The 22136-nt window shown below is 38.8% G+C and overlaps 3 protein-coding genes across 3 annotated transcripts in view; 2 read left to right on the top strand and 1 right to left on the bottom strand.

The window, feature by feature from the left end:
- Positions 1 to 4170, top strand: part of ano1a (anoctamin 1, calcium activated chloride channel a) — an 82022-nt gene extending 77852 nt beyond the window's left edge. The window contains exons 25-26 of the mRNA XM_030048120.1: positions 740 to 845; positions 2379 to 4170. Of these exons, the coding sequence (XP_029903980.1) occupies positions 740 to 845; positions 2379 to 2627 (355 nt within the window). The 3' untranslated portion in view covers positions 2628 to 4170. The remainder of the gene's footprint in view (positions 1 to 739; positions 846 to 2378) is intronic.
- Positions 4171 to 8764: 4594 nt separating this feature from the next.
- Positions 8765 to 11267, top strand: fadd (Fas (tnfrsf6)-associated via death domain). The gene is made up of 2 exons (XM_030045499.1): positions 8765 to 9254; positions 10813 to 11267. Exons 1-2 carry the CDS (start codon positions 8951 to 8953, stop codon positions 11088 to 11090), a joined length of 582 nt encoding a protein of 193 aa, XP_029901359.1. The 5' UTR covers positions 8765 to 8950; the 3' UTR covers positions 11091 to 11267.
- Positions 11268 to 13418: 2151 nt separating this feature from the next.
- Positions 13419 to 19577, bottom strand: LOC115380469 (high choriolytic enzyme 1-like). Its single transcript, XM_030081682.1, has 8 exons — positions 19515 to 19577; positions 17392 to 17395; positions 16524 to 16601; positions 15533 to 15688; positions 15013 to 15133; positions 14028 to 14206; positions 13821 to 13902; positions 13419 to 13647 (listed from the first exon to the last, which is right to left on the bottom strand). Exons 1-8 carry the CDS (start codon positions 19572 to 19574, stop codon positions 13419 to 13421), a joined length of 909 nt encoding a protein of 302 aa, XP_029937542.1. The 5' UTR covers positions 19575 to 19577.
- Between the last annotated feature and the right edge of the window lie 2559 nt (positions 19578 to 22136).

The following is a 22136-nucleotide window of genomic DNA, read 5'->3' as shown; positions in this document are numbered from 1 at the left end:
AAATATTGTGATTGCAGTACATTATTGTGAATGATATTCTTTAGAGCTTTCATGTCCACTAAAAAAGCTATGAAAATGATAATATTGTCATTTTTGCTGTGCCAAACAAACATGTTTTCTTACATCTGGAAAATACAATTTGTAGGTCAGGGCATCTAGCACCATAACACTTTATTTAGATTTAGATTTAGATTTAGATTTATTGTCCCCTGGGGGAAATTCCAACAATATTTACAACAATATTTTATCACACATCTTACCTTTATCAATCTGCAATTGGATATTGTACTTGGCCATATTGTGATTTCAGTAATATTTAGATTAATTGTTCAGCCCTAGTACTAATAGTAATATAAATATTAATATAAAACATATTCATGCATGCTTGTGTGGAATTTGATCACATTGTCTCAACAGAATCAGTTCAGGTTAAGGGCTTCCCATAATAAACCAGTGTGGTATTGATCATTTCTGCTATAAATGTGTGCAGTCAAACAAATTGCATCATATCAGATGTGGATAACAATTTCTTGGCCAGATCCCATTTTTAATACAGGTCAACCCTGATGCTGACAATCATGATGAAGATGATGATACTGGACTTATGTCCAGTATGTCCAGACTTTTTACTGTTAATGATGTAAATTGTCTTCATTTTAATGGGGAGTAGAGGCAGGGAAAATCTGATAAATTATGATGCTCCAAATGAATTAGACTTTCTATCTCCGTCTCTCTCTAGATATAAGGACTACAGAGAGCCCCCCTGGTCCAGCACACCATACGAACTCTCCAAGGAATTCTGGGCCATCCTGGCAGCTCGCCTTGCCTTCGTTATTGTCTTTCAGGTTCGAAAAAACAGACATGTGCATCCACATTGTTACAAGTATGCATGTCACATTCTGACTGTCATATATATTTGATGCATGAAAAAGCAATGCTGTGTGACATCCCAGGAAAACCAAACATGAAATCAGGTCATTCATATTTGATCAATTCATAGTCTTTGAGCCAAGCGTGAGCTCATTCAGCACCATGTGATGAAGGAATTGTTTAAACTTTGATTTGACATAGCCATTGGAAGGAATGGCTTGGACTTCTGCTTTTCCACAAATCATATTAGGTACTTGATTTGATTTGAATGCTAGGAAGATTTATTAATATGACATTGTTTTTTTAGTGCTGTTTGCATGTGTCAATTGTCATCACCATTATTATTTACAATTATAAGTTGAATTTACCTTTAGAATAGAATAAGACTTTATTAATCCCCCGGAGGGGAAATTCAAATTGTCACAGCGGCAAAAGTAACAGATACATACAAGACACCATATACAAACCGGACACACAATCACAGTAGCACTGTGCATGATAAATAAATAAATAAATGACAACAGTATGGTCACAGACCATAAATAAATAGGTAAAAGCACTACGGTGCTGGGGGCCTGTCCCTGTAATTACGTGTGTACATGTATGTTTGTGTGCGTGCGTGTTCGTGTGTGTGAAGCGAGGGGGTGTTCAGGCACTGTTGTACAGTGCCTGAACAGTACTTTGACTTGGTTATTTTGACTTGTACCATTCACTTGTCAGTGAAACCAGTGCCTGTGACCTCAGTAACGCTGTACATTCTTCATTGGACTATGGTACATGGTTTCTCTGCTCTCAAGTTAGAGATATTTTTATTGGATGGGTTAAAGGGATGCTTCAACCATAATGCATAGTTTTTATATTCTTGCATGGAAAAAAGGCATGACAAACTTTTTAAACATTTTTAAACATTTGATAGCGTTTTACTGTTGTAAAATTGTAACCTTAAGGAACCCCCAGTGTTTTCCACTGGACCAGAGATGGCTAGCTCTTTTGGAATATATGTACTTGATACAAAAATCATGTATTATGGGTGAAGTGTCCCTTTAAACCTCAGTGAATGGAGCCAAAATACCATAGTTTTCCATGGCACAAGTTAGTTAAACCTTAAACGCTGAAAGGCAAAAGTGGAAGTTCTGAGCTAAGATCACCCCACCGGATTACTAGCAGCAAGGTGGCTAGTGCAGTTTTCTATAGACACATGGGGGAATACTTCCTACAACCACAAAACAAAGCCTCAGCCAGTCACCAATAAGCTAACCCAGATAACTACTATGTTGATATCTTTATTTTCAGTTAGTGGAAAGAATGGTAGGTGTTGTAATACTAAGTATCCCTTAGCCAATGTTTTTTTTCTCTGGCTCTCTGTTTAATGTGACAGCCAAAATAATTTATTCTTTGGCTAAAGGTTAAACTAATGAGATCATTCCTGCCTCCAGTATAGCTTAGGCTCTGAGAAATGCTTGTGTAACTAAAACTCCAATCTGCTATCTCCCATTTATGTTGTGCAGAACGTGGTGATGCTGATGAGTGACTTTGTGGACTGGCTGATCCCGGATATCCCCAAGGATATCAGCCTACAAATCCACAAGGAGAAGATCCTCATGGTTGAGCTCTTCATGAAGGAGGAGCAGGGCAAGAGGCTTGCGGCGCGGGACAACCACAACCAGGAGAACTGCACTTCTTCCTCATCAGCCAATCAGAGCCCTCTGCAACCTCGCTCGCGCCCCGCCTCTCACCTCAATGCCGCCAACTGCTAACTTCCAAGCACCAGTGTCTTGGAAAGCAAGTGCAAACACAGCAACAAGCAAATAGACTAGCTGTAAACATAGCTAATAACTAGTACAGCTGGATACTGGCAGTGCTAACTGCTCACATTCTACCTAGATGGTAAGGGTTGACATAAGTAACCATTAACCATCATCAGGTCAAAGATTCTGCTGCATTCATGTTGTTTTGGGAATAATTAGAGGAATACACTGGTGGTTAAAAGCAACCGCTCATTTGTAAAAAGTTCAGACCATTAATCAGCTTTTTCACACGTGTCTCATCAGTATGCATTGGAGTTCACGCTTTACAGCAAAGCAGGCATTATAGCGTCAACCAAGAACCCAAAATCCAGCAAGGAGTTGTGCCCAGAGGCAGAACATTAAAGGGTGGTTGTTTCAACCAAAAATTCAAATTTGAAATTTGAGGTATTTTGAATATATGTCATGGAATCTTTAGTACCCCCACCTCATTTGCAGTATGGTTTGTTGCAATATAAAATGTCAGTTGTAGTCGAAACATTCAAAATCGCTGGCATGGTCCTTTAAGCATTGAGAACACAAAATGACACAATGAAAGTAGTTAATTTTGTTGGTTTAAAATGAATTTGCCAATTTCCCCACATATAGCTCCAGGTATTTCCTTGTTGATGACATTCAAACTGAGGAAGTTGGAGCAAGCTTGCTTCCCAAAGTAGTTAGGTTGCACTGAAAGCTGACATAGTATTTTCTGCTTGGACTGCATGAGAGCTGTAATGTGAACATTATATTCAAGTAGCAAGCTCATGTCTACCGTCTTTCCCATGGAACATGAATGCAGCATTTGTATTGCAGATTGCCTCCATCTATCCGTCCAAATCTTCCTAGGCAGAACTTCCTCTCTGTGGTTTTGGGTTGCATCTGGTCTAAAGATATTTCCTATCTTCTGTCAGTACCAGGTCACAACAAATGGGAGTCACCTTTTTCATAAAATGGACAATGATATTTCCTTGAAATGTGCATTCAGTTACAGGAAATGAGTGAAATTTTTGACCAGCCAAAGCAAGCCTGTAGTGCTTGCTATCAGTTCACCACCCTTCCCTGTCCACGGGTTTCTTTTGCACCAGTGTCTTGTATACCAACGCTTGAGGGAGAGGAATCCAATTTAAGAAGAAAAAAATGATCCTAAAAAATTCCTCATGATCAGTTCAAACAGTTTGAATTTGCCCACGCCCTACCCAGTAAACACCGATTCACTTTGTCAGACCTGTGCTGACAAGTTCTCCACCTTTGTCCTCTCGTCTCTCCTAAGATGAGACACGTATAGATAAGAAAAGCCTTTGTTTCTTTTTTTTTGCACAATTTAATACAATGCAGGAATTTATGTACACTTTTTTAATATGCAAATGTATAGCTAAAATAAGCCATTGTTTTTTATTTGTTTTTGTTTTTTTGTTTTGTTTTGTTTTGTTTGGGGTTTTTTTGTTCTTTTTGTCCTGCTTCTTGTTCAAACCTCATATTTATGACAGTTTTAATAAGCTTTGACTATGAACACAAAGCCTAACAGTGCTCACCCGCTTTTTCAAAATGTTAGGATTTTTTTTGTCAAAGTGCTGCCATGTAGTCCTAGAAATACAAGCCACATTGTTATCCATTCCAACAAACTGGAATTCTCAGAGCTGCACCGGGCAGAATTTATCTGTAAAAATGCCCCCCGGTTGTCGGTCTAAATCCCAAAGTGGAGCCACAGTAGAGAACAGTTACACATCCCCAGCATTGGAAATCCCACAGATTCTCCACTGAGTGTGGACACTGGCCGGAAATCTTCTCCTCCATCATGATGAATTGAAATTTAAATGGGAAATCCAAAACTGTCTCGTAAACAGCACTCTCAAATATCACAAACTGACAGACATAAACAAACAGGATTTCTCATCTTCTCATTGTGCTACTTGTTGCTGCCATTTGTTACTGCCAGTGTGTAAAGTTGCCCAAAGGAGTGCTCAGACCAAATGCAAAGTGTGTTTTCATGTTGTGGATTCGCACAAATACGGCCACAATTTTTTCACTCAAGTTGAAAAATTTCAACTTTCATTCATTTTTTTTTATCGTAATGTTGAAATTTGTGTCATTTGCATCAGGGTTTTGCTGAACATGCATGTTCTATTTCAGCGTCACTCCGCAGCCCTTTGCAGTACTGTGTTTCTTTCAAAGTCGAAAGTCACAAACTCCCAGCAATTGGTTTGCAAATACAGCCAAAAACTATGGCAGAAACATGGATGCCAGAGCGATTTAAAATAACTGTTGCTCATGGTAGAGCCCGTGTTCCAATTTTCTCCATGACTGTGAGCATAGAACAGAAAGGAGCATACCAGTGATTCTGCATGTTCAGCCTATTATCTATAAAATGCATATTCTTCACATTTTTCCTAATCTTTTTCCAAAACAAGCAGTCATATTTTAGAAATTCAATATCATTTTTCCTCCCTTTTATCCAGCCACTGGTTTCCATTCATTCTACTACGATATGAAAATTAACTTTCAGAGACCTCAAACTTTCTTCACACCAGTATTCCATCCAGTATTCCATTACTGTAATAAAGTCGCTCACTTTACACAGCAAATTATCAATTCCTTGGTTTATGAATGTCGAGGACTTTGTTAGCCACACAACATTATGTGGTGGGTGTTTCAACCAAAAATTCAGATTCAAAAATTGGGGGATGTTCATTGGTACCACTGCATGATTTGCAAAATGGATTGTTGCAGTGTAAAATTCAAAAGTCAAAATCACTGGTATAATCCTGTAAAGGTGCATTATGAAAAATAACATTTCCAATGCAGTGAGGAGCCTTAAGATCCAACTTACAAAAAATATGGCATAAACTTGAAAAGTTGATAGTTAAGCCTAACTCCCATTATTGTCCTGACTTGCCTTAAAGGTCACTTTTTTATATGCGTTTTTTTTTTTTTTTTTTTTTTTTTCTGTCAGTTGAGTCTAATGGCCCTCACTTTAACATAGTACACTTTAAAGCAACTGCATACAACAGCATATTAGGGCTGTTGAAGGGAAAAAACAATACAGAGCCAGGGCAGGTGGGGATACTATTCTGAGAAAAGAACTCACAATTTCTGACATTAAAATGGTAAATTTAAAAGGAGAAAATTTTGAATGTTCTTTGAGATTAAAGTGGCAAATTTACAAGAAATAAAACCATACATTTATGAGGAAAAAAACGTATTGTTACAAATACATAACAGCAATCGGATTTAGCAAGGAAATTCTGATCAGCATCTGGACTTTGAAGAGACATCGCCGTGACTTGGGCCAATGCATACATTTTTTTTGTTTTAATTTTTTTTTTTCTTAAAATTTATCATTTTAATATCTAAGAATCCAAGAATATCCAAGTTTTTTTCTCATAAATTTATGACTTAAATCTCGGAAATTCTGACAGTTTTTTTCTCAGAATATTACCCCGAGTGTGCTGTGAGGATTATAAACATTACAACGCTGTGCAGCATCAGTAGTGCATACCAGATTTTCCTGCATGTAACTGCAACTTCAAAAGGCTTTGGAATCTGCGACTTACCGACATCTCTGGAACATGGCAGCAGTGCCATGCTCGAGGGCAGCTCAGCAGCAGCTGTTTAACAGTTCATACTCTCCCAGCTGCTGCAAGGATGTGAAGTGGTGACCGATCACAAGCCCACTTGTCCACCATGTAGTCTGCCACCGGCTCTTTGAAGTATTTCCAGTTAGTGATTTTCATATCAAATGTGACGCTCAGACCAGTAGTCTAACCCAAAGGTAACACTTGATCAATATTTTTACTAAAACTGCCTTACTAACTTTATAAACCTTTGACATTGTACTGAAGCTGCAGTTATCTTAATATTCAAGCACAAAGACTGAATCATTTTTCATATTTTTTTGAGTATATTTTAAACTGCAAAAATGTACCGCGTATACTGAGGTGACTGGATATCACTTTGGAAACCCTAATTGTAGATGTCATTAAAATGTACAGTCTTACATTCAGTGAATGCCTAGAGTTTAGTTATGAATGTTACAGCCCCTGCCCCTTTACTGACCGAGCTGTATATATAGAGTGACCACAGGTTATGACCCTCACCCCAGACTTTTAGAATGTATTGATACCATTTAGATTTTTATGATATATCTGTGTTGTCAGGTGAAAATTGGTCTCCGAAATGTCAACTTTTTGAGGAGAAAAACTGCATTGCTTCTCACTCGATGGCACTGCATTTTTTAAAAGACCCCATGAAATGGATGCACTCTTTCTTGACTTTATGTACTTCCTGTTGAAACAGGATGTTTGAGCACTACATAGTGCATTCACAAGTGCAAACCAGCAGGATCTCAGTTTGGGAGAAACAGTTTGATTTGCAGGGACAAGTGGATTGTAAAGGCGTTATTGGTTGAAATTTTAAGTCACACCCACTAGTGCACAGTGATGTCGCTATCTGAGGGGGAAGTAGATGTCATGCGAGGTCATTTCATGGGGACTTCAAATCGTCTGATGGGTTTTTGAAAATGTTCCACAGCTGACGAGGTTGGAGAATTTTCTCAGCTCACAGAGGACCAAGAAATTCAGCTCATGTGGAAAGGATAAAAGCACCAAAATTATTACAATGTTTTCACATGGCAATAGTGATATGCTATATCTAACTGTCTTAATTGTATTTCTCTCATCTAATGTACTGGAACGCATCATTATGGACCTGTTTCGTTATATCTTGGAGGACGCCTGGGACAAGAGCCTACATTTTACCACCCACAAAGACATTTTGTTATCTGGAGCAGATATGACAAGGGATTTGACTTTTTACAGGGATATGACTTGCTCTAATCTTTGGAGCAAAAAAAACAAACAAACTGCACATTTAATTTAGTGAACTGTGGAGACTTTTTTTATCCATTCTTAATACTGTTAATATTGTATTTGTAGGATTGGTATTGATATTCAGTGACAGATGATGTGCCATGAGGCCTCACAGCCTGTTTTAGCCAGGACACTCTCCTGGAGAGCTTTGATAACCTGATGTCAGAAGCAAATCTGAAGCCATTCCTTTGATGTCCCTCATGACATGTCCTTCTCTTTCCATCTGTTGCCATGTTGTAATTGTAGTTACAATAAAACACTATGTTATCTGATATTAAAATGTTCTATGATTTACAAAATACTTAAATCAAAGGTTTATGCACAGTACTTTTTGCTGTAAAATGAAGTTCAAGAAACTATATACCACTAATATGCATCTATCTATATGGAGATATATGAATATATATCTTCATATAGATAAATAGATAGATAGATTCCTCTGTGGTAAATTTACGAGAAAAAAAACTAATTTGTGAGGGAAAAAATGGAAAATTCTGATATTCTAAAGTCACAAATTTATGAGACAAAAACTCAAAAAATAGTTATTCTTATGTTGTTTCTCTCCCTACAATGGCTCTACACCTCCCTACACCGTCGCAGAAACATCCCATGATTAAAACAAACTGAAAACAGCTTGACAAGAGACAGCATGCCACGCGTTATGCAAGGTGGCTTTTCAGTCCAAAAAAAAAAAAAAAGCATGATGAAGGTGGAATCCATTTAGTATAAATTCTGGGCTACTCAGCTATAGGTTGTTTTTTTTTTTTGTCAGAGGCTCTGCACAGCAGCAGTCTAGCAGACGTGTGACTGATGAGAGACCGTGACAGGAAAGGATTGAGATCCCTGGCCATTTCTTATGGAGTGTCAGCAGTGGTTAAGTCCCTCATTAAGTATGACTCAAGAGCTTCTCTAACTCTGAGAGCTACCCTTAATTCGGCATGATTAAAAAAAAAAAAAAAAAACGAGCAGAAATTTGCATTACTAACATCTCAACTTGTAAGAATGTATCCTACCTACCTCTATGCGGTGTTACAATTGGCAAACTCGTGATAAAAGTTAATATTTATTGAAATACAAAGCTACTTGGTGGATCATATACATGCCGAATTAACTGAACACCTTACAGATGTGTAAAAAGTCTGAGGTCAGGTACTGGCGTATGTGTACTTTTGCCGACACGCAAGTAAACATGAAAATGTCGACTTTTTGAATGGAGTTTGGCTACTGGAGTTCGCACTCAGTGGGGCTGGGAGAGCAGTCCCTGAAGCCAGAGGATGCACCAAGTGTCTCCCCGCTCAGGTGGAGGTGTGGCTGTGGACCGTGTGATTGTGAAACAGCGACAATCCTGGCAGAGAGCTGAAGTGAAAGCAAAAAGGTCGACGTAGTTCCTAGTTCCTAGAAGCAGGCAGGTCGCCGACCGTCATCGCAGAAATGACTTCGTCGCAGTTTCAGGCCGTGTTACTGCAGATCTCCATCGCGCTGACCCGGGAGCAGCTGGAGCAAATGAAGTTTCTGTGTGAAAAAATCGGGAAGAACCGCAAAGAGAAGCTGGACACCGGCTACAAACTTTTCGAAGCGCTGACGGAAAGAGGCGAGCTGGGAGAGGACAACACCACGTTTTTGTCCGGCCTTCTCAAACAAGTTCACCGTCAAGACCTGGCGACCAAGTTAGACAACTATGACACTGAGCATCTGGCGGAACCCAGCGACAACCAGCCCAGCGAGACGGAGAGAGGTACTGTATGAGGAACTTCTGAGGCGGCGGCACCACCCGGCCCAACCGCCAGGGGGCGCTGTTTATAACAATAAGAATCAGAAATACTTGATTGAGGGGGAATTGAGTCAGTTGCAGATGCTCTGATTTTCAAAAGAAGAATTAAATAAGAAAGAGAAAAAGTAATTAATAACATAGAAATATGTGCCTTGGAATAAAAAAAGTATGTATAACTTGAATAAATGATCTATAAAATTGTTAAAATGTGTATGTATGTGAATTTTGTTTAAATATATGCATTACGCCTACAAAATATTACAACAATAAAAACAGAAATAAGAAATTGAGCATGTGTCAAAAAAGATGATGATATGTCTGTTTGGTGCAGATGCCAATAACATCTTAACCTGGATACCAGTGAGATATTTTGAAATGATTTCTCACACACATACATGTGTATTATTATGAATAGTAGTATCAGTAGTAGTGTCAAAATAGAGTCTTAGGTTTAAATCCTGTTTCAGAGGATGCTGAATGAATTGGACATCAGTGTGTTTGCATTTGTTGGATATCTGTTAAATCATTTTCAAAATTATTACCAAAAAAAAAAGTTAACTCCAACCAGTAAGCATTCAGTGGCTCATTAATAATGAATAATGAATGAATGTCTCCTAAAGTGTGAGAGTCTAGGTACAACAGAACCCTGGAGTAAGTTAACTAAATAATTTAATCACAATTTTCTTTTCATTTTTAAATTTTTCTAAATATCAGGCCAGAAATTTCATTAAATAGTATTAAATTTGAATTTATGAGGTCCTCAATTCCGCAAAAAGATTTTGTCTAATTCCATTTCTCCATTTATTTTTGTGAAAAATGTGAAGTTCTTCTACATGAAAACACTCCAAGGTCTACCACTGAGGCTAACACTTACCTTTCTACTGACACATCACCTCTTGTGAAAATACTTCCTGTAGATGAATCCAGCTGATTTTTTACTTTCCAGTTATACTGTAGGGAGAAATCCAAGACAATTCATGAACTGCCCTGTCCTGAGTTCTGTGGGGAAAAAAGTAATGGTTTGATTTATTACAGTAGCATTTTGCCATCTAACTTAAAGAAAACTGATATAATGAGATTTCAGTTCTACATACTCCTACCAAAAACAGACCTCTGAACCGAATGTATAGAACTTACTTTTATACTTACCTGCAACACTTAAGCTCATTTGAAAAATAAATAAATAAATAAAATGGTTGTTCAAAAATCAGGCTTGTAGTTTGGTTTAAAAAAAACAAAAAAAAAACATAAAATGTAGCTCTCTAATGCGTGCAAACACCCTGTATGAGGCAAAAATGAAAGTGTCCTCCTTCACTATGCAACATGGTTCATAAACATTGTTCCCTTTTTCACTGCTGATGCCTGCTGGTAGTTTTCCTACAGTTAATGAGGTAATACCAAAAAAAAATCTGGCCATGACCTTTCAGGGGCTCTGTAGGTTTTGCTCTGTTTTTGCACCGTAAGAAATTTTTTTTTTATGATGCACAGCTCAGGTCTAAACTCTAAATTTCTCCTCTCCTAGCCAAGCTGGACATCGCCACAGAGGTGATCGTGGACAACATCGGGAGGGCGTGGCGTCAGCTGGGCCGCAAACTGCGTCTGACTGAGGCCAAGCTGGAGTCCATCTCGGAGAAGCATCCCAGAGACCTGGAGGAGACGGTGCGGGAGCTGCTGAAGCAGTGGAGGAGGAGCCAGGCAGCGCAGGCCAGCGCAGAGGAGCTCATTAAAGCCCTGAGAGCCTGCCAGCACAACCTCACTGCTGACAAAGTGGAGCAGAAACTGAAGGACAGCGGATATTGATGATGATCAAGACTTTGACTGAGACTGAGATCCACTCTGAGCATGACAACAAGAGCCGTTTTCACATGCAACTTTTCATATGTTTGTTTTTTCTTTCTCTTTGGTCAAAGCAGATAAACAACCTCCTGAGTGTTAAAAGATCATCCACCAGAAAAAATAAATTTTGAAAGAATTCAAGGCAAGTTGCTATTGTCTTATAGTTTCACATAATGGTGCTATAGTGGTCATAAACAAAAAAAAATCACTTGGGAGTATTCTGAGGTGCCCATTAATGGCTATGCAAACAGACTTTTTTTTTTTTTTTAATTTGTGGAGGTCATGGAGGACATTTTACCAATTTTTCAAAACATCTAAAGGATGGAATAATGGAATTGTTTATTGTCCTGATAATGTCACAACTACACGTGATGCATTATTATCACCATTTATAGTGTCATTTCCTCGCCTCTGCTCAGTCTCGTGCACAACCCTCTTTGGAATGTACCATCAGCAGCCCTTCATTATAGTTAACAATGACTCATAAGGAATTCATAATAGATTATCATTCCTACATTTATGCTACAAAGTAGTTACAAATATGGTCCTAAATATGTGTGAGTGTTTACAAATAAGTGTAACTTCATCATCCGTCACCTTGATCTGCCTTTAGCATGTTGACTGCCAGTGTGAGCTGACTAGCAAGACGGGAATGTGCACTTCAGTGTCGTCTGACGATGTGTTTTCTGAATCAGCATCCAGCTGAGAGCCCAGACCAGCTCACCTAACATCTGTTCCAGAATGTCTGATCTTGAAAAGCTGCCATCAAACAGTTGAAATTATTGATTGATTTAAATGTTCTTAGTTATATTAAAATACATTACAATATTCTTGCTACATGATATTTGTAACAACACTTAACAAATCCACATTTTATATTGATGTTCTTTTCAAAGGTCTTTTCAAACCGGGATATCTTTTCATAAAACCACAATCATCAGAGAATCATACTGAGACGAGCCTTTTTATGCTTTTGATCAGGTTTATTGTTGTTGGACAACCCGATTCCAAATCCTTTAATTCTGGCTTTCCCGTCTTCTTCACCAGCACGCTCCGATGTCAGCAGGAAGTCAGGTCAAAGGTCACGTGCAGTTTCTGCCGAGGATAAACACAACCTTGTTGGAAGGCCAGTGCAAAAAAATGGGTCTTGCTGATGTTTACAGAACAACATATGAATCATTCCAGTGAGGTAAATGAACGTTAATTACCCCAAATCGAACAATTCATGAGGACAACTCTGAGTCCTGTTAAAGGTCCACACCCGTGATTTTGAATGTTTGGTCCATTTGCCACATTTTACATCAGCAACAAACCATTTTGCAAGCCATCTGGGGGTGTTAAAGGTTTGACAACATAAAATCAAGATCCCTCAATTTGCAAATTAGAATTTGGGATCGAAACACCCACCTTACATATAAAGTACATCCACAGACAAAAAATATGTGCATCAGTAGGGCCCTGCATGCTTAATGTGTTACACAGAAAATTTATCAGTTGACTGACAAGCGCTTAATAACTTTACTCCAAAGATTAAAGAGACCTCAATAATATTATAAAATTACCACATTAGAAAATTACGTCAATAAGAAAAAAGACTCATATACTTCATAAATGATGTAGAAAGTATATCCTGTGATCAGTTTCCTACAGAGCAAGCCTGATGAAGCAATACCATGTTATTGCCATGTGGTCTTTTACTTGCAAATATAAATTACTTTTCTTGCAACCTACCCATAGGGGTATGTTGGAGTACTGCAGGGGGTACATGAAATTTTTTAAAAATGTTAATTTAAAAATGTCATTTCAGTCATGCTTAATTCCTAAAATAATTAGCCTGTGGTGTATATGTTCTATAAAAAAAATGTAAATGTAAGTTTGATAAAGCACATTTTGCGTTTTGTATTCAGTTTTCCCTCCAGGTTTCCCACAGGTATCAGATGTGTGTGTTTGTGGTTTAAATCTGCTACCGTGGTCGTTGAGCGAGGATGTTTGTTGACTATGACCGGGAAGACGAGGCCAAAATCAAGAAAATGGAATTAGTGGTTGAAAGGTAGCAGCGATACAACAAGGAGGAAGAAGAGAAAAAGAAGCAAAAACAACTATCCTCAGTATCAGGTGGATGTTTCCCACACTGATGGAGCTGACTGGATCTCTATATAGGCTTTTTTCTACCTTTTTTTTTCACTGGTCATGGGGTACTGGGCTGAAAAATATGTCAGCGGGACTACATTAGTGAAAAAAACATTTGGGAACCGCTGCTTTAAGGTGTGAAGTCAACACTCAGATGAAAAGTCAAAGCAAATGTATGGTTCTCAGCTGCAGGGCTCTGTGACTGTGACTCAGTCTGTGTGTTTGAATGCTGTTGTGGGAGTCCAGGCGGACCACAGTGTACTCACAGCACTTGTAGAGCCTGTTCAGCCTGTCGATGTCATTGCGGCTCATCTGGGTGGCCTTGCCCAGGGCCACGTTGCTGTTGGGAATGGGCACCATGGTGGGGCGGTTGTTCTTGGAGAAGGCGTATCTGGAGACGACATGACACACGGCACAGGTCAACAAGTTTGGTTTGAATGTCCTGATGCTGCCGTGCATCAGTTTGATAAAGAATGAGTTTGCGCTGATGGTCGATCTTGGGGTTGACTCCACCAAGATGCTGTTAGCATAACATGGGCCCACACTGGGTCAACTTATCCGCACCTCTCGTACTGCATCACAGAGTTGTAGTCATAGGGAGTTCCCTGGTTCAGAGTGTTAATCTTGTTGAAGTTGTACTTCATATCTGAGAAGATGAGAGAAAACTCAATGAGGTATGAAACTGAAGTTCTACAGACGTTCCTTAAAGGCAGAGCTAAGAGATGCTGACACTGAGACCCTGTGGCATCAGAAACAACTTGTAGGTCGAACCATCGATGATGTTCTCCCAGTACACCCTGATGTAGCTGTCGCGGTCGGAGCGGGTCTGCTCGTGGTTGAAGCCCAGGGCGTGGAGCAGCTCGTGCTGGACGGTGCTGTGGTACAAGCAGCCCTGACGGCTCAGAGACACGACCTGCTTCCCACCTTGACGGCCCACGTAGGAGTAGCAGCTGGAGACACATACACAACACTCGTTTTGTTTCGCTGATGGACATAAACTGACATGAAACACATTTCAGGCTGATAGCTGCAGTATTCAGTCAGTGAACTGAAGTCTTCTAATCAGTTCCTCCTGTCTGCAGTCAGGGACATGTACTGCCTTGGCTGCACATCTGGGAGCTATACAGGCAAAAAAAATCATTTGAGGGCCCATGTGTTTTAACCTCCCGAGACCCGGCTATTCATTTTTGTCCTCTGTAGAGGACATTAGATTTGTACTACTAATAATAATAATAATTACAGAATGTCCTCTACAGGGGACATTCTGTAAAATTCTAATAAAGTCGAATTTTGAAAAAACAAATCTTTGAAATGTGTTCATTACCACCTCAAACCTTAAAAAATAATAATAATAAAAAACATGAAAATCATTAAAAAAAAATTTCTGGGTCTCAGGAGGTTAATATGAATAGATCAAATCCAAAACATGAATAACCTGTCTGACATTTAATTTTCTGGTCATTTATGGGCTAATATTGTAACAATTTTCTTTGAATCATCTCTATCTGATTAAATTTTCTGGTCATTTTTTAACCTTTTTTTTTTTTTTTTTTTTTTTTTTTAAAGATCATGTGTCTCTGACAGAAACTAGGTGAATTTGCTCAGGTTTCAAAGGATTATATGAGTTCTCAAAAATAATCTGATCGTTTGCGGGGGCCCTACACTGAGGAAGGCGGGCCCTAGATGTAGGGTCCGATCTGCCTTGTGGGCCCGTCAGCTGATTGGTTGGTGCAGCTGACGTCAGCCAGTGTCCTACCCGCTCTGGGACTCGATGCTCAGCCAGTCGCGGTCGGAGCTGCGGCTGGGCCTGAAGCGGATGCAGGAGACGGAGGAGAAGGACTCCAGGCCGCGGGTGATGATGGCCTTCTCACGGGAGGCTGGCAGGACAAAGCACACATGTTGGACATTTGTTCAAAAGCATATTCCAACTCTTAACCCCGTTGAGACCTGTGAAATGCATGGGCAGGCTTTTATTTTATAGTATCTTATACATGTTAACCATAATATATACATTAACTGGCTGCTTTATTAGGTCCACCTGTTCAACTGCAAATATCTAATCATCCAATCACTTGGCAGCAACTTGGTGCATTTAGGCATGTTAGGTTAGTTTTGGGGAGTGTGTGTGTGTGTGTGTGTGTGTGTGTGTTAAAAAGGCTTCACACTGACATGACTGCCATGCCGGCATAAACAATCTCTTCAGTACAAAGGATGGTGGACAAAGTCAGGAAATAGTTGTGGAGTGATGCTGTTGTTTTGTGATAAATCCTGCGTACAGAAGTGGTTGGTGATGTAGTAAGGAATGTAGACGTTCCCATCGGTCCACTTCCCCCACAGGCAGCCACGGGAGGTGCAGGGGTCAGCGTTCCTGTCCAGCTCAGAGTTGACAGCGATGTCTCCTCCGATCAGGGCGGGCTCATCGAAGTCAGGGGCTGCAAGAGCAACACAGGATTGTAGGTTGTAAATTGTCAGTTATCAGTTTTTACTGATAAGAAAATCATTGCAGGATTTTGCTTTTGTCATAATGAAGAGCGTCAGAATCAGCACTCAGCCCCTCAGGTGCTAGAGCTCTGCATGTACAACAACCTGCATGATAACTGGTGTAGCAAGGATCGCCCCATTACAACCAGTGATGACATAACATAATACAATAACACAATGTAATCAATCAATCTAATCATAAATTCCTGCATTTCTTTTCAAAAAGATTTAAAACATTGCTACTTTGGCCTGTGAAGACAAATTATTATTATTATTATTATTTTGAAAGTGTAAAGTCTTGTCTACAAAAAAGAATAAATAAGTATGAAATATATGTAGAACCCACTTTAAATGTTAATGTTACAAATGTTACAAATTATATATATATATATTTTTTTTTATTTATTTATTTATTTATTTTTTTTTAAAAAAAAGCAAAACAAATTTTTAAAAGGTATTTAAAAATTGCAACAATGTGTTTTATGACCAAATATAAATGAATGCATGAATGAATGAATGAATGAATGAATGACTTTCATCTCCATCAGCCAAAGTTGCAATTTTGGAAAAGTATGTTTAAAAAAAAATGGAATTCCTTTCAGGATTGCAAGTGTTAATGGAAGGACAATATCCCATTTACAGGCTAACAAAGACACTGACATTAACAAATACGTTGTTTTACTTGTTGGCAGTCACACAGATAAAGCATCCTTTTACTTTTACAGTGCATTCAGATCAGTGTATGTTATGATCAGGATGATAATTGATCAGAGGGGTCGCACTCACTGAGGTCCCTGTTGGCTCGCTCCAGCAGCTCCCCCACTGACAGCTCACTGGATGTGTCCTCCTCTACGGCAGCAACATCTGCACAACACATCACATTTGAAATATGCATCATCTCTCTGGATAGTTGCATTAGTATCATTTTTTATTGGCATATTTGCACATATAAGAAATTCAGTTTAGTCAGTACAAAATTAAAAAAAACAACATTAAAATAAAAAATGTGGTGAAAATGTGTCTTTACAGTAGTAGATGGTTAAGTAATACATAGAAATACAGACGCAATAAAAGCAGAAATTTGAGAGAAAGACAATAGGTCTCTTTTAGAGGTAGCACATAGAACAGGAGAAACAAAATGTAGAAAGATGAAATAGAATCTTTGGAGACACACAAGCAGAAAATTAAATGCCCTGCTGGACCTGAAAATGGCCTCTCTTTCTGGTTCCACAAAGAACCTTTCAGACCGTGTGTCTTTAAAGAAGAGAAACGGTACGGCTTCAGACAAAGAAAAGAAAAGTTCTTTGCGACCACCGTTCTTTAAAGAATCATTTCTTTAAAGTGTCCCCAAAGGTGCCTCAGAGGCCTATGAAACAGTTCTTTAAGGTGAAGAACTTTCTAAGAAACCTCATGTAAGAAATGGTTCTTCTACAAACTCTAACCAAAAAGTTCTCCAAAGAACCTTTTTCAAAATCATTCTTGGTGGTTCAGGCTTCAACAAAGAATCTTTGTCAGTAGTCAGTGGTTCTTCATGGAACTACAGTCTTTTAAAAGCATTACTTCCCTGTGTTTGTTAGCATATAAAAATTTCAAAATGTACAAAATAGACAAAAAAAAAAATAAAGAAGACTTTGATTTGAAATGTTTTCCTTACCTTCCTGTAGAATCCCATGGTGACATGAAAGAGAAGAGCAGAAAGAAATCCATTCAGAGAAAAACTGCAAGTCAACCCTGTTCGGTGGATTTTAGTGTTTGCTTTGGATTTTTAGGACTTGTATAATTCAAGCGACGGCCTCGAGCAGGGGGTGTCAAACATCCAGGACCCATGTGGAGAGGAACTATTTGTCCTGAGAGCCTCTAAATACTGTGTGATGAGGCATGAAGCAATTTAGCTCTCAGTGCAGTCATACCCATCATTATCACAAAATTTCTATTTGTGTTATATTTAGTTTTACACTGTCCTCCATTCAGTGTGTGCTATGTTGTTTTAAGGCAGCACACCGGCTGCTCTTGGCTTTAAAATTGTGTCCATGTTGTCATTCTTAGGGCATCATGGGTAACGGTCCTTTATGGGTGGCTGATGGGTGTAGACACTGTGGCTACATTGCATGATTTAACCTTTTGCATCCTCTTAGTGACACACAGATGCATCCATGCAGCCTTCCATGACCCACCTGTCTCCATGCTGGGACCCACCAGTGGGTCACGACCCACAGTTTGAAAATCCCTGCCCTAGACTAAAAAAGCTACTACCTGTTTCAGCCTCAATCTTCCTGCTGTTTGCTGTTCTGAGGTTATGAGATATGATGTCCGGCCCAGGCAGCTCAGCCGTATCAGAACATGGGTGTGAAAATCAGCCTGCAGCTGCTCTGCCAGGGATGTTTTCCCATGTTTCATGGTTGAATTTTAATCAAGGGCCCCAGACGTCCCTCCACTAATGAAGATTTTACATCTCTGTTTTATTTGCATGTGTACCATTAAAAGAGAAGCAATGAGAATATATCTGTATAAAAGAAAACACACCAATGTATATATAAATATATATATATATATACATATATATATATATACACATTATAAAGAAAGAAAAAAATACTGATATTTTGTTAGCTATTCATTTTCTTGTATGTGTTTTAATATCAGCTTTTATCTGTTGTAAACCTCCACAGAATTTTTATACCATTCAGCAGACAGGTCAAATGGGAAAGTCTATTTTAAATCCATCATAGTTTCCTTTTAAATTCATCTCCTTTTTGAGTGCCTCAGATTTCTTCTATAATTCCAAACAATATTCCATGGCCATGCTGCACTAGACGCAGAGATGTGCTTATAGGCTTTTTATTTTTTTAAGATATAAAATAAAATATAAATAACACACATCAGATTGATGTGGATAATAAAGTCATAATATTAAGACTGATATCAGCCTAAACTGATGAGTAAACTATATTCCATGCATGTTCATTCAAAACACATAATCTGTATGTAAACTACACCTGCACAATCTAATCCAGTCCAACTGTTGTGCCATAAAGTTTCCTCTCCTGCTGCCTATAATGCTCAGCTTGTCTTGTTGTCACGGTAACAGAGGTGTTCATTCACTTCTATGTTTGGCACTGAGCTCATAGTTAGTGCTGCTGTTGGACTGGACTGCACTTTACTGACAGCTGTTTCTACTATTCTGTCCACCTAATGTATAGAAACAGGTAGGACAAAAAATCAGAAACACCTCTCAATATAATGCAGTCCAGTAGCAGACCTCTGCAAACTACAACCTCAGTAATAAACACAGAATTAAATTGACACATTCTCCACAGTGTCAACAAAAACTGAGCATTATAAACTTTGTTAAAAGGTAGAATTTATGGCAGAGCTGCTGCACTGGACTGTACAGGTGGACCTGATAAAGCCTGATAACAAATAGAATAAAAGCTTTTAGACTTTTTTTTTTTTAGTTGAGACATAAATGTCTCTATCTTAAGATGGCATATTAGGGGTAATATTCCAACAAAAAAAATTGATATTCTAAGATTATAATGTTACAAATATATGAAAAAAACTAGTTTTTCTACTACTTGACCAAAAAATTTGTGACTTTATAATGTCATAATTTTCAGCGTTTTTTTCTCATAAATTTGTGAGTTTTTTTCTTGTAAATGTACCACTTTGATTTCAGAAATAACCAAGTTTTTTCCTAGTAAATTTATGAATTTAATCTCTCAAATTCTCAAGTTTTTTCCTCAGCTGCTGTGTCGGTGTGATGGGCTGGTGTCCTACCTCAGCCCAGGCAGAGGAGAGCAGCAGCAGAGCCACAACTGACCAGGAGAACACCAACATGGCAGCAACACAACTGCAGCCAAGGAGGAGGAGGAGGAGGAGGAGGAGGAGGAGGAGGAGGAAGGTAGCAAATCACACAGTGGGAGGAAAATAAGTAACATGGCATCGACTTGAAGTTTAATTAACAATATTACCTAAAACCTATAATACAGGATAGTTTTCTTGTAATTATTAATGTTTTTTTTTTTTTGCAAAATTTCAAATACTTTTCTTGTTTTGTTTTGTTTTTGTTTTGTTCTTCTTTCGGCAGTCTTTCTTAATATTCCCTGAACCCCACTTTGACAACCACTGATCTAGAAATGTCCCCCAAACCACTGCAACAGGAAAGAGTGACGGACTCGGTCCTTACCTCAGAGACTCAGGAGAGTGTGAGTGGCGTGCCGGGGCCAGCGGGGGTTTTATAGAGCTCCTGATGTGAAGATCAGCAGAGACTCAGAAAACAGATGTGCCGACGCTGCAGCGCCCTTATCACTGCACACGGAGCGGCTGGCAACGAAAGCACAGGCAAGGCCTTGTAATGTGTGTGAAACATCCCATGTGTGACACCAGCATACTGTCTGTGTGTGTGTGTGTGTGTGTGTGTGTGTGTGTGTGTGTGTGTGTGTGTATACAGTGTATGCAGGGGTGCCGCCAGGAATTTTGGGCCCCATGAAAAAAAAAAAAAAAAAAATTTATATATATCTATATATATATATATATATATTTATATATATAGTATTTTGGGGGGCCCCTGTCAGGCAAGGGCCCTTGGAATTGTTGTAACTTTTCCCCCATATTCGGTGCCCCTGAGTGTATGTGATCACAGGTGCAGATGAGCACCTGTGTGCAGGTGCACAGGTGGTCTTCCGTCTGTGTGTGTGTGTGTGTGTGTGTGTGTGTGTGTGTGTGTGTGTGAGTGAGTGTGTGTGTGTGTGTGTGTGTGTGTGTGTGAGTGTACACACACACACACACACACACACACATAAATAGATAGATAGATTATACACATATTTATGTGTATTATAATTTTTCATTTTTTTCAAATTCAAATTTTCTGTTTTCTTTTTTGTCATTTTAAATATAAATTTTTAATAATACAATTTATTTTTACAGATTTCGTGCTAATATTCTGGTCAATTGTATATAATTTTCTGGAAATTATTTTGTTAAATTTTTTTATCATTTTCTGGTGTTTTCATGTTATTTTTATTCACTGAATCAATCTAGTCATGGCAGGAGCAAGCACTTCCATTATTTTGAACAAAAAAAAAAATCTGTAAGGGGAAGATATCACTGCTCCTGGTCTACTGTACAATAATTTTTTTTTTTTTAATTATATCTAGATTCTGGTCTTCTTTAGCAGCAAATTGCTGAACTGCTGATATAATAATCAAAAAGAGCACCAGTTTGACACACATACTGATTATTAACATCAGCCGTTCAGGTGTGTGGTACTGCACTGTGTTCAGCTACAGATGCAGCACAGACTAGGAGCAAAGACCATGCAGCCGCTAGGAAATCATTTAAAAAAAAAAAAAAAAAAAAAAAAAAAAAAAAAAAAACAGCCACAGGTTTATCAGGTTCTTAGTTCCAGTTTTTCTCAGCTGATTTGACACTTTTCCCCAAACTAAGATCCATGCTCTCAAAACAGTGAACATATTCATTGAAACCCTTGATAATTTTGCAAAACTGACCATAAAGTTACATTGTTTCCATGCCAAATATAAAAACGCTTATATAAGATTGCCATTTTCCCAAAAGCTATGCACCAAACTCTCTAAACTGTAAAAGTGTCAAGCTGTGAAAACAGTTCACCCCATTGTCTTCATTAGCAATGCCTTTAATAGCAAGTTTGTATTGTTTTCATACAATTTACAAGACCATGTGTGCCATAAACCCCCTGGACTGATCAGTGTTCTTGCATGAATATGTCTCACTATTTAAATCTCATCAATACATTTAATGACATGTAGTTTTGATGGTGTTATTTGTATTTGTGTCCTGATCAGATCTCAGGACACATTCAGAGATCTTGTGTCCTCATCACATTAGAGGTGTAAACAGACATGTGTCCCAGGACGCGTTGAAGGACCGCCTACTAACCTGACTGAGCCTGAATGTGATCGGGTCGAGCTGTAGCAGATGTGAAATATGTCTTCAGTGATTGACAGCTGAAATAAAATGAGGCTGAAGTGGCGAGGATGTCTCCTTTTGTTACATACCTGCTGCCTGTTGAATGACGTTTTATTTTTATTTAGTGAGACGCATTTTGAGGTGCATGTTAATGCCAGGTGTGTATGGACGGACTGGCAGCTGTCCCCTTGTGTTTGGATTTCTCAAGACAGTGTTAATACTGGGTGGGAACAGAGCCATTGACCGAATGGAAGGCAGCCCTTCATTTTTGCAGAGTTTGGCTGCTTGTGTCAGCGGCTGTGTTAATAGTTGTGAGAGCACAGACTTTATGAGAAATGTGACAAATCAGCTGAGAAGAACACTGAATGTTTTTACTGCCTTCTGCAACGTCAGTCTGGAAGTGGAGAAGAGGCGGAGTTGGAGTTGCTGACAGTCTTTTTGTCTTATCAG

Source organism: Myripristis murdjan, chromosome 3, assembly GCF_902150065.1.
Source record: "Myripristis murdjan chromosome 3, fMyrMur1.1, whole genome shotgun sequence".
Taxonomy (NCBI): Eukaryota; Metazoa; Chordata; class Actinopteri; order Holocentriformes; family Holocentridae; genus Myripristis; species Myripristis murdjan.
Note: the sequence above shows the minus strand (reverse complement) of the source record. Positions and strands in the feature narration are given on the sequence as shown.

What these genes read in the sequence shown, in the direction of transcription:
- fadd (XM_030045499.1), top strand. Translation starts at nt 8,951, where the DNA reads ATGACTTCGTCGCAGTTTCAGGCCGTGTTACTGCAGATCTCCATCGCG. An exon ending in GCCCAGCGAGACGGAGAGAG is followed by an intron (nt 9,255 to 10,812) that starts GTACTGTATGAG and finishes CTCCTCTCCTAG; the next exon opens with CCAAGCTGGACATCGCCACA.
- LOC115380469 (XM_030081682.1), bottom strand. Translation starts at nt 19,574, where the DNA reads ATGTTGGTGTTCTCCTGGTCAGTTGTGGCTCTGCTGCTGCTCTCCTCT. An exon ending in CTACATCACCAACCACTTCT is followed by an intron (nt 15,134 to 15,532) that starts GTACGCAGGATT and finishes TTGTCCTGCCAG; the next exon opens with CCTCCCGTGAGAAGGCCATC. An exon ending in AGCATCGAGTCCCAGAGCGG is followed by an intron (nt 14,207 to 15,012) that starts GTAGGACACTGG and finishes ATGTGTCTCCAG; the next exon opens with CTGCTACTCCTACGTGGGCC.